The sequence below is a fragment of the Enhydra lutris genome, unplaced genomic scaffold, assembly GCF_002288905.1.
Source record: "Enhydra lutris kenyoni isolate GAN:26980312 unplaced genomic scaffold, ASM228890v2 scaffoldscaffold17, whole genome shotgun sequence".
Lineage (NCBI taxonomy): Eukaryota > Metazoa > Chordata > Mammalia > Carnivora > Mustelidae > Enhydra > Enhydra lutris.
The window spans coordinates 45669463-45682438 of NW_019154101.1; the positions used below are offsets into that span (position 1 = coordinate 45669463).

A 12976-nucleotide genomic window follows, 5' to 3' on the forward strand; every position below is an offset into this window, starting at 1 on the left:
ACATTCAACAGTGATTCAAGGCCACTATTTACTACATTACCAATAGAATTTCCAAAGGAGAAATACTGATTTTCTTCTCAATATTAAAGAACTTCTTTTACTCAAGGTACTTACAGCTTTCTTTCCTTTTAAAATAAGAACCTGGGAAAATTTATACAACATCATTTAAGCTTATCACCAATAAATAGTTCTGATTCAAATATTACATTTTGATATATTTCAAAACTCTACTAAAAGTTTCCCTACACTTTGACATGTATAGAAAATATAAAAGGTGGATAAAAGTCCCTATTTTTAAAAGTGGCCAAATAAACTAACATTAATACAAATAAAAACGTTCTCAGGCTATAGTCACTTTTTTAGTATAATTGGTCAAGACCTTTATTTTAGGTACCTAGTTCATATATAATTCTAATTAAAACCTGACTACAAGAAATGTCTTTATCGGAACATTTTAAATTGGCATTAAATTTACAAACAAAAATGTTTATTTTACCTGTTGCTAGTGTTGGAAAACTGGATACTGTCAACTTTGTCCTACATATAAGCAGATAAAAAAAGAGAACCCTGAATATAAATTATTAGACTCATTTAAATTTTTCCAACCTAATTCTTTTCACCCATACTTACAGTATGGAACTCCAATTCTGATATTTTCTCTGGCTGACCTGATCCAAAAAAATAAACCCGGATAATATGATCTGTGCTTCCTGTGGCCAGAAACATTCCACCTGAGGAGTAATAGCAAACATTTATGAGTAGAACATAATTTCAAAATCTGAAAATTAAATAAAATGCAAGCAATACTACCGTGATTATACACTGATGATTAACCTTTTATTCTAATACTATTCATATTTATCTAAGTATATAACTAAAATTGAATTTAATGAGTTTATAAGTTTACAAACACACTTTAACTGGGATGAATTTTTCAACGGATTTCAGTAGATTTTCAATAGATTTCTATAAGAAATCTTATAGAAGATTTCTACTACAAATGACTTTACTAAGAGATTATATGATTTTATGTAAAAATTAGCAGTCACCCTCCCTAGAGAACATGTCTTTTAACTCTGCTTAAGTCCCTCTTTTGCCACATTTCCTACCTGTTAAAATCCTATCAAACTTTTAGGGCCCTATTTCTGCAGTAGGTTGTCTTTGCAACTCTGCCATTGAAAGAGCCTGCTATCCTCTGAACTCATATTAAGATTTTGTCTTGTAGCATATACATTTTATTTTGTATTACAGTTATTTATATATGCAATTTACCCTCTCTCCTTGGAATCAATACTCTCCCACAGTGTTGAAAACAGTGCTGTTTCTAACTGCTTATAGAGTACTCTGAAATCATGGATAGTGCCTGTAATTGTGTTATTACTAAAAGGAAAACTGTCTTCATGGCAGTAGCAGTGCAAATCTAGAGGTTAGTAATTAAACATGTTTGGATATTAATATGGCAAAAACAGATTTATGTCATTAGTTTGTAATCACCTGTTCATGTACTACTACTATCCACAACTATGAATTGAAAAGGTAAGTAAAACTGGAGGTATATGTAGAAGGAACTGGTACTAGAAACACTAGGTATTAAATCTATTGATGTTTCATTACATCTTCTCATCATTTCAAATATTCAAATTATAATTTGTTTAAGAAGACATCCATTTAAAACACTACTGCAGAAACTCAAAACATAATTGGGGCATCAGCACTGTTATATAGTTGTATTTTAAAAAGCAAAGAAGAATTTGCAGCAAAGTAATTAATAAAGATTTACAAATAGCAATCAAATTTCACTTGGCTACAGGATACTTCAAAACTCCATGAAAATATAAAACATATCTAAAATACCTTCCTTTCAGTGAGATAACTTTTATCTATTCTTTAACAGAGTCAATTCTGAAATAATTCTTCTCTCCTACCAGAGTATTACAGTCTCAAAGAAAATTCTTAGTCATGTGAATACAAAAAATAACTCTAGCGAAGTTCAAATATTTCTAAATTAATTTATGACCATCCCCTGGTATATGTATTGAATATGATTTATATTACAACAGCAAATATTTTTCCAAAACTTTATGTGTTCTCCTAAAAGTTTTCTAAGGTAATTCAAAGTGGAAGATTAGGGAGAAAAAAAGCGTACCAGCACTAAAAGAAGAACAGATCATTTGAACTCCAGGCCGAGGGCGCTCTGTAAATTTAGCAGGTCTCGGACTAAAAACAAAAAAGAAACAATTAACAATATCCATAAAGGGATCAGCAAGACCAAAAATGAGCTGTTTCAAAAAATCATTACAGAAAGACAGAATTAAATAAAAAGCAACAGATGGCTCCCTTCCTAAAACAAGTTGGAAATCATTATGTGTCGTCATCAGAAGATTTTACGGCAACTCTATAGATTTTGTAGGAGCTCCTGATTACACAATGATCCACATATGAAACACTCTCAAAGCCACTGTCACACCAAACACGTCACACTTCCTTCTAGTCAAATTTAACAGGTTCTCAGTTTTTCATACAGTACAATAGTAATGCACAAATACATTAGAAAGTAAGTCATTTATAAACATGAACACACTAGCAAACTAGATGCTGCATCTTGTAGCATATGTATACCATCAGGTTGAGGTAATAAACTTTTTCAATATTAGTCACTGTTAATTAAACACTTCCCTCTGTTTATCATCTGATGTGATGAAATACGCCTTTTAAGACTCCAGAAAGAATCTTACATTCATCCTAGTGAAAATCTTATGTCAATTATAATGCTCATGTAAAACAGTCATCTAAAGAAAACAGTCATTTACACTCAAATATATTTACAATAATTGTATGAGTGTTACAAATGTCTTATATTTACACTAGTGATATTAAATGTTTGTTACAATCAACGATACTAAAGAAAGAAAAATTACAGATTTTACAGCATACCAGCTCCAATAAATATACAATATATCTGTAATGTTTCAATACAGTGATTTATTTAAAGCCCTACTTAACATATATTCTGACTTAGTTTTCCTCAGGTTATCTGGGGAGAAAATTCAAAAAATAATTACAGCCTCAACCAAAGTGCACTGCATAACTTCTACAAACCATAGCAACTGAATATAGACTGGTTTCAGTTCTGTAATCATACAAGGAAAAAAACTACAAAATATTTATGATCTATCAGTTATATATTTGGAGCAAGAACAATCTTTCTTACTGATACAGAACACAACAGAAGTATTTGTTAAAAATTCTTAATTACTTTATAAATAGATTTTTTAAAAAGATTTATTTATTTGAGAGAGAGAAAGAGAGAGAGAGAGTCCCAGCTATGGAGACCAATGCGGAACTCGATCTCAGGACCCTGAGATCATGACCTGAGCTGAAAGCAAGAGCTGGTCACTTAACTAAGCCACCCACGTGCCCCATACATAAATTTTTTAACATGACATAACAACTTTTCTTAGTCATAGGATCTGACATAACTGAGCATGAATAGACAGTTTGGAGAAAGAGAAAGTTATTAAAACATTCTCACAACCTAAACAATTATTCACAGTAAAATTAAAGTAACTCTAATTTAAGTAAATTAATCCGAAATTATAAAGGCAACTAAAGGCACTACTTTAATATCTTATGGATTCTATTTCTAAATTTTTATTAATTTTTGGCACAATCATTCATCTAAGTGTTAAGCAACCATTTCATTGAAAGTCAGAATATTCAAATAATCATAGAGACTGCCATTTTAAATGGACTTTAATATTTTTAAAGGGACAGGTACAAATAATTTATTTTTAAAATCACATTTGAGGAAATATTTTAAGATGAGGCCTTGGATTCAGACTCTCTGAGTTCAATTTCCAGCTCTGTCACTTACCAGGTGTATGACCTCAGGCAAGTTAACATTTCTGTACCTCAGTCAGTAAAATGGGAGTAAAAACAAAACAAAATCTTAAGAGTTACTGAGATAACTAAATGAATTTAATCCAGAGTGCTTAGTACTGTGCCCAGCACACTCAATTAGTATGATTAGTTATGATTAGTATTTTAATTTACTTCAACCAGTCCTAGACAGTCCATCAATGAATAATCACTTTTAATTTGGTACAGCATCGAGAGGGGGTTCCAACAGTGTACTTTCAGTATCCACCTCAGTTTTCTCTCCCATCTGTCCTAAAGACAGTATTTATATACCTTCTTCATATGGTTGTCATAAAGAGTAACAAGATGACAAATGTAAAGTGCTTAGTACAAGCTTGGCAGACTAGGTGCTTAATAAAATTTTGTAATTATTATTATCATCTGTGTATTTTAGGATTCCCATTCTCCCCCACATCTAATCTAAATATGCCTGTACAGCTTTCTCCAATCAGAGATCTCTTCAGCCAGCTTCCGAGTCACCCAGCCACTCCTATTTCTCATCTACAAAGTGGCATCTTTATTAGTGGGAGTTATTACCATATACATAAACACTGCATAAAAGCAAATTTATCAAGAATTTGGGTTTCCAAAATAGGTTTCATTTACTAACAGAACTGATTTTCTCAATTAATGCAGATTGGGTTGCTGAAGGCACCTCCCCAACAAATTACATAGAAGCATTATAGCTCAATACAATTTCTGCCTTTGGTGAGTAATTAAAACCCATATGACAGTCACAATCTACATCCAGCCAAAATTTTTGGCAGCTATCAGCCATGAGTAAAAATGGAAAAAGAAAATAGGTGTCCCACAGACTATAAGTAGGAAAAAATTACTCCTTTATGCGTGACTTTAGATTAAAAGCTTTTAAGGACAATTATAATAACAAATAGAAAGAATACTACCTCTAAATAACCAGAAAAAACTGGTATGTCCAAACATAGGAAGATCATGAAGCAAAGTATGGAATAACAATTCAGTGGAACATAATGCAGCCATTAAAATTATTATAAATAACTATGATAAATTGCTAAGGAAAAAACTAGCAGAAAATTATATATACTTCTCTTACTTTTACATTAAAAAACATATTTATGTTAAAAATGTGGTTAGGAGAGTTGGTTAATGGGTGAATCTATGTAAAGGTTCTGAAAAAAAAAATCATTTATATGGAATAATTCACTTCTCAAGAATCCAGATAAATATTATTGTACTTAGCAATGTAATGCTCAAGAAGCACAAAGTCAGAGTTTAATTTTGTAAAAACATTTTTGTTCCTATGCTAATTTGAAGACTGTTAGTCATGTTTTTCTTCTCTACGAAAACAAAACATGAAAAGACAATGGTATCCCAATCTGGTCCATTAGGAGGTAAAAAATACTCAAAGGAAAACGACAATTAACTGTTGCTATTGTCCATACACATCAGTAAAATATTTAAACTTTTATCTAAATGTCTACAGAAAATCTTTAGTATTTTAAATATTAAGAATGCAAGTAAAATGAAATTAACCTGCTTTCTCCAAAGAACCACATCTTTGATCAGAACCCTTTTTTCAAATGAAGTAGTTTGTTTTGTTACTCTAGCTGCCAAGGCCTCCTAATGCCCTGCCATAAGAGGCACTCTCCAGAAATGTTAATATTCATGAAGCTTAAATAAATGCTACTGTTTTGAAGTAATAAAGACATTCACAAATTACTCAACTTGGGTTGATAATTTATAAACAGAAGTCAGATAGAATTACTGAGATATACCTTCTAATCTGAATGATAGTCTACCATGAGAACAGAGATGAACATTTTGACACTGCATAACCGGATGTACCACTTCTCCATTCAGTGACTGTCTCTGAGGCAAAACATAGCACTTCCTCTTCATACTACACCCATTTGGCATGGCATAGACAGCATGGGACCAACAAGCAGGGAAGTACTGTTTTAATGCTGCCCTTGCCAATTTTTTAAAAAACTGTTTTAACTATGGGAAAGTTTTTTAACCTTTTCTTGTCTCATTGTCCTTAATCAAAAAATAATAATGTTTAGCCAACCTGTTTTAATAAACTGAGATTATTAAAACAAGAGAAAGCACAAATGCAAGATGTTATTGTGGGATGGGGGAAAGACACATCTAACTATCTTGATGTAATTTAGTGAAAATGTAATCAATTGGTTTTCCTAAGTTTCCTGAGATCTATAATAAAATCTAAAATTTATAGAAGTAATGACAGAAATAATTGCAATTCTTCTAAAGAACAGCCTTAGGAACTCTTAAGATTATGTTCTCAGTACCAGAAGGAGCTACTGAGATGAAACTATGCCACATACAGAAAGGAGTGGTAATAAAACAAGTATGTTCTGAAGGAAACAGTTAAGGCTAGCAAAAAGAAGGCCCCCCTCAAAAAGAAAAAACAACAGCAAACAAACATGTTACATGTTAACATAAGAAACTTTCTTTGAAACATGAAAAAAACAAAGCGGGCATGGAGGGGACGGGACATGAAAATCAAACAGGTCAGTGAATGCATTTTTGTTACTTACTCGAGGAGAATAAATAAATTTCCTATTATTGACTACTTTTACTATTGGAATTTTAACCATTAAATTAAACAATTTATTCTATGAAATAAAAGAGCAACTGACTTTATCTTAAGGGTTCCGGCATCCCACAGCCAAAAACAAATAGTGCCATCTGCCCCAGTAGAAGACAGATATCTCTTTGAGCCACTGCACAATGGAGAGAACTGAAAAACAAATGAAGAAAAAAAAATCTTTATAAGAGTGACATAATTCAAAAAATAAACCCACTTTTTACCAAATGAATAGCAACTATAAAAAACAGAGTTAGAAAACATCCAGAATTGATGAAGGTCTTAACTACGATGTTTTTTAAAGTCCATGCATTTAAAAAGAAAGAAAAAAATATTCCTTTCTTCATTTTACTTGGCTTTATTACAAGGGATTACAAAAGTTACTTAAAATTTAAATTATAATCAAAAGGAATTTACAGGGATTAAAACAATTACCTGTAGTGATGTTATAGATGCACTGTGGCCCTGAAGAACAGCCAACGGTGCACACGTTCGAAGACACCAGACTCGGATCATTTTATCACAACTTCCAGCTGCTATCATGGTATTCTCATAGTTTACAGCCATGTCTGATATTTCAGCAGCATGTCCTCTTAAAGTAGCTAATAATCTCCCATCATCTGTTGCCCAGATTTTCACAAGACAGTCATCAGAACCCTTAAAATAAAAATGTGTATTAATGGAATTAACTCTATAAATTTTTATTTAAATTCTGAACAGACATAAGAAACTGTATCTGCAATGTCCACTTCCCAACAATTACATTTTTAAATACTAAAATGTGAAATACTTGTTTCAGGAATTTTCCTCTATACAAGGCTATTAAATTATTCACTTATAAAAAAAATGCATGTGTGTCCACCAATCTAACAGAAGTAGGATGTTAATAATATTTACCTATGACCCCCTATCCAGCAGCCATGGTGACCTCTTATCCCGGATCTTGTGAAAGAATTTGAACTTCTGAAGTAATAGACCAAAATTATAATAGAACAAAAGTAATATACAATAGTGACTAATCCTATGTTACTATGTTATACAGAAATGAAAGTAAGCTAATTTGGGGCTTTTTCTCCTAGGAAGCTAAAAACAATATATATATGAATTTCCCATCAGTGATCTTCAGCTAAATGTATTACATATAAAATCACTAAAGCCAGTTTACAAAAAAAAAAAAAAATTTTATGTATGAAGTCAATAAAAATACCTAAATTATATGTTTACACTGCTATAGTAGCATAAGCTCAGAAAGAAATTGTAAAAGATAAAAAGGTTTTCTATGAATACCTATATTTACAAATAAACATTTCAATTTCACATAATCAAAAAGAGATCAGAACTTCTAGGCTCTATTATTTTTTCCTTTTCTAATCTTCCTTATTCATTTTGTAGCTCTAAATTAATATTCTTTTACCAAACTCTCAATATTTTCTCCTATTGTTCATTATTTGAAAGGTTTTAAATACATAAAGAAGTAGGGAACAATGTCACAAGCCTCATACATCCATTTCCCAGATTCAAACTTATCAACAGGTTTCAAGGGTGGCATGTTACAACCTTCCACTCTAAATCTTAAAAACAAAACAAAAACTCTTAAATCTGACATCAGAAAGAAGATTCACAAAAACATGATACAGATGTGTTATTACCTTCATACTAATGATACAACATATAAATGTTCACACCATATTAACAGAACATGTGTATCCTAAATCAGATTCTGCCAGCACTACCTAGAAGACTTTAAATTAACTCATGTGTTTCTGACTGAGGTTTGAAGCAAATGAAGTAGATTATCAACCACTAAAGACTAGTGATAAATCTTTGGCAAATTATCTACATTAAAACATGGTATTCTTACCACATTTATGTAATCTCAGGTTTTTTGTCCATAAAACAAAGTTGTTAAATTGGATGATCCCTAAGGTTCCTTCTATCTTTAAAATTCAGTTACTCATGCACTCATTTATTCATCTGCCTTGAGATTAAATACGTGTTGAACACTAGAGATACAAAGATGAGATGCTAAGACACAGTATGCCTGTCCTCAGGAAGCAAGGCAGAAGAGTATAAATGCAATAACATGTCCAAAGTGCTATACTATTAATCAGAAGAGATCCAAACCCGGAAGCAGTGTGTTTGTCCTGAAGGTGGAGAAATAGGAACTGGATCTGGAGAAGAATCCAGAAGCAGTGATGCCTAGACACTGTCTTCTGCATGAAGAGGCAATGTAGTGTAGTAGCCTTGAGAACAGATTGCAGGATCAAATGTCTCAGTTCATAACCTGTCAGGACCACTTTCTACATGTTTAATGTTGGGCAAGTTACCTGTTCCCTAGGCCTCCAATGTCTTTTCTATACCTATCATAAGGTTGCTGCAAAAACAAAATGAGTTAAGTGAGGATGCAGTGTCTGGCAATAATAGCTATGGACGACTACCACTGCTTTTGTTGGTGGTTCTTACTTTTACTTTAGCAATATTCTTTCTTACTATTTTAAAAAGAGCAAAAACATCCCATATGGCAATTAGAAAAGTTTGATCAAAGGCATGAAAATGTGAATTATGAGCACTGCAGGTAGTCTATATGTTAACACAGTGTGAAGCAAAGGCATGAGGATGAAGTTAGGAAAAGACTGTGAAGGACCTTTTCTGGTATACCAATAAATGATGTTTTATAATGGGGATCACTTAAGATTACAATCAGTATCAGGATCAGATTTATGTTTTCCAAAGATACTGTTGGCATAAGTGTGAATTAGGATAGAAAGTCGAAGGCCATCTGAAAGTTGTTGAAGTAGTACAGGTAGGAGAGGAGTGATATAACTGAAATTATTACAGAAGAAGAGAAAGAGCAAAAGATATGGACACAATAGCTGTTTGGGAAATTAAAGTGATGAGGATTATATCGTGGCTATCTGTAGAAAGTGAAAAAGGAACTGTAGCAGGCCATGACTTCCAGAAAGCTGGTCAGACTACCACTTGGCACACAGGAATTGTATTAGGCATTTGATGAATAAAAAAAGACCTTAAAGCATTTATTAAATTCATTTATTCAACTCCTTCTTTAATTCCACAAATTAAATCAATTTATTCACTTTATCTTCTAAAAATTAAGGCAATATTTGGCTCTGATCTAAATTCACAACAAAAATAGGGGTGCTTGGATGGCTCAATCAGTAGAGGATGTGACTCTTGATTCTGGGGTTGTGCGTTTGGGCCCCAAGTTGGGGATAGAGATTACTTAAAAAAAATAAAAATAAAAAATAAATGAATAAATAAATAAATCATAAATTCACAACAAAAATAAAATTTTCAATATACTAATACTGGTAGAATATATGAAAAAGTAAAATGACATCTCATTATGCTCCACAATACTGATTAAATTCATTCTGTTCTTATGTATTTGAACAAGAATTTGCTTTATATTCTATTATAGAAGGTGTTTCACATATTTTTCACGTTAACAAAAAAAAAAAACAAAAAACAAACACCTTTTTGACCAAAATGCCAGCTTTTAATGAAGAGTAGTAACAACCGGTGATCTAACATCAGTATTCAGTGACTTTTCACCAAGTAAAATCTAACAAGAAGTCCCATTATATTTGTATTGACTTTATTACTTAGTAATCTCATCAATTTAATATAGTTTAGTATATTTTTTCTCTATTTAGCCAAGTGCTAAAATAAAACAACACTATGCACATTTTCCCCAACTGTGCATTATTCCAACTGACCTTTCCTCCATTCAACTGCAGGAGAGAAATCTTTGACCTTTTAGGGAAATTTCTCTTCACTGTTCTCTTCTATGACCTACCTATACAGTAATACGCTGTCCCCACCCTTACTCCTACTCCCCTGAACTCCTGGCAGAATTTTAAACAGAACTCAAAAGCATCCTTTGACAATTTCTATTTCATGCATCAGTTACTTACGATCACAAATTTATTTTTATGGGAATGTGAAACTAAAGATGATCTGACAGATTCAACTAAGTTCTTTTAAAATGACTATCAGAAATATAAATACAGTATAACTGACTGAAGAGGACTGCACAAGAAAAATTAAATTTACTGGGAAAACATTTTTAGAGCACTATACACGTGTTTAAATTGAATGTGGAAGGATTATTTAAAAAAAGATGAAATAATTCTTAAAAAAAAAAAAGGCAAAATGTAGAGCAGTATCTGAACACATGCACTTCCTTTCCCAAGTCTACCTCGAATGTAAGTAAGGCCAATAATAAATCAAAGAGTAGGACATTATAGTCTTTCAATCAAGATTTTTAAAAAGTGTTATGGACACTACAATAAAACCAGTGTTATGTAAATGGTGAAAGGGACAAGATAAACAACATAGACATGGGGTTTGGCCTTGGCTAGGAGGAATACATAGGCTTCTAAGATGTATGAAGGAGAAAGAGGTATGGTAGAAATAACAATTTTAAAGTAAACAGGAAAGAAATTATATGAATAAAACAAATATCTGAGGATTATTTCCTAAAATGGGAAAAGGGGGAAACAAAAGAAAGGAGCCAAAAAAAGTGAATAAAGTTTGGAAATAAAGTGGGATAACAGTAATAAGAAAAAAGGAAAAAAATCTGTGAGCAAAAGTGAAAGTTCTGCTAAAATCAGAGAGGATGATTTCAGAAAAACCTCAACTGACAAGTTTTTTCAGCAAAGCTCCAATGCCTAGGGGGAGAACAGAGTAGTCATTTCTCTTCAATAACATCTAAATATTGCTCTTAGGGACTGGGGACTAGCAAAGTAACAAAAGCTAGGAGTACAAAGTATAAGTGGAAATAACAAGAAATTAAGCTGGAAAGGTTTTATCTGAGGAAGACTGACAGAGGGTTTTAGACACCTGTTAAAGAGTTTGGATTTAACCCAGTAACATAGCTAAAGAAAAATTTTAGGCAGGTAAGACTTGGTTACTGTAGTATTTTAGCCACCATTAAGCTAGGTGCAAAATTGAAAATGCTAAATCAAATTTAAATATTACACTAGGGGACGCCTGGGTGGCTCAGTTGGTTAAGCAGCTGCCTTCGGCTCAGGTCATGATCCCAGCGTCCTGGGATCGAGTCCCACATCGGGCTCCTTGCTCAGCAGGGAGCCTGCTTCTCCCTCTGCCTCAGCCTGCCATTCTGTCTGCCTGTGCTCGCTCTCTCTCCCTCTCTCTCTCTCTCTGACAAATAAATAAAAAAAAAAAAAAAAAAAAAAATCTTTAAATATTACACTAGTGTTTAACACCATCCAAACATAAGAGAGCAGTGTATCACTAGTTTAATTCTTCAATAATGTAAACTTGTCATAATTATTGTGGAAAGTGTGCTCATTAATATGTTATTATTTGTCTAAGTCCAACTTGCATAAAAAAATCTGGAAAAAAAATCACAATGAAAAGAATGTGTAGCTTTAGCTACACCAAATTTTCAGTGATTTTTTTTTTTTTTTTTAGATTTTTTTTAATGTGAAGACGTCATTTTCAATGCAAGGATAAAGCCAAAGAAGCAAAAACAATTACCTTATCTTTATTCTGAAAAAAATAGCAGTGTAGGTATTATTTATGAACATGCCTGGTAAGAAAGAGTGGGACTTCAACAAAACTTAGACTTGCCAAAACATAAGAATTTAGCATGAGATACCCTATAAATTTGTTTATTCCACTGCCACACCTTAAGAAGCCACAAATACAATAAAACTATGTGCCTTTCTAATCAATGTGCTCTGTCACTTAGGACAAAGGAAGAAAATAGAATCAGACATTACATTTAAGAATCACTGTTTTTTCCATCATGTTAAGAGCATCTTGGCTCTCTCCACCGTTTGGCGATTGTGGCCATTGCTACTATGAACACTGGGGTACAGATGGCCCTGCTTTTCACTGCATCTGTATCTTTGGGGTAAATACCCAGTAGTACAAATTGCAGGGTCATAGATAGGGTAGCTCTATTTTTAATTTTTTGAGGTATCTCCACAGTTTTCCAAAGTGGCTACACCATCCTGCATTCCCACCAACACTGTAAGAGGGTTCCCCTTTCTCCACATCCTCTCCAAAAAGACGAATAGATAAAGAAGATATGGTCCATATACACAATGGAATATTATGCAGCCATCAGAAAGGATGAATATCCAACTTCTGTATCTACATGTAGAGGACTAGAGGAGATTATGCTGAGAGAAAAAAGTCAAGCAGAAAAAGTCAATTATCATATGGTTTCACTTACTTGTGGAGCATAAAGAATAACATGGAGGACATTAGGAGAAGGAAAGGAAAAGTGAATGGGGTAAACTGGAGGGGGAAATGAAGCGTGAGAGACTGTGGACTCTGAAAAACTGAGGGTTTGGGAGGGGAAATGGGTGGGGGGATGGGTGAGCCTGGTGGTGAATATTAGGAGGGCATGCATGTTATTATTGCATGGAGCACTGGGTGTGGTGTATAAATAATGAATCTTGGAACACTGAAAAAAAT

At 32.9% G+C, this 12976-nt stretch overlaps 1 protein-coding gene across 2 annotated transcripts in view; it reads right to left on the reverse strand.

Annotated features, from left to right (window-relative positions):
- The window catches only part of LOC111147825 (pleckstrin homology domain interacting protein), a 134391-nt gene that overhangs the window by 77263 nt on the left and 44152 nt on the right, over nucleotides 1-12976 (reverse strand). For both annotated transcript variants that reach the window (XM_022504077.1, XM_022504076.1), the window contains exons 8-12: nucleotides 6941-7162; nucleotides 6558-6658; nucleotides 2147-2217; nucleotides 631-731; nucleotides 497-537 (exon numbers count right to left, since the gene is read on the reverse strand). In XM_022504077.1, coding sequence (XP_022359785.1) covers nucleotides 497-537; nucleotides 631-731; nucleotides 2147-2217; nucleotides 6558-6658; nucleotides 6941-7162 — 536 coding nt within the window. The remainder of the gene's footprint in view (nucleotides 1-496; nucleotides 538-630; nucleotides 732-2146; nucleotides 2218-6557; nucleotides 6659-6940; nucleotides 7163-12976) is intronic.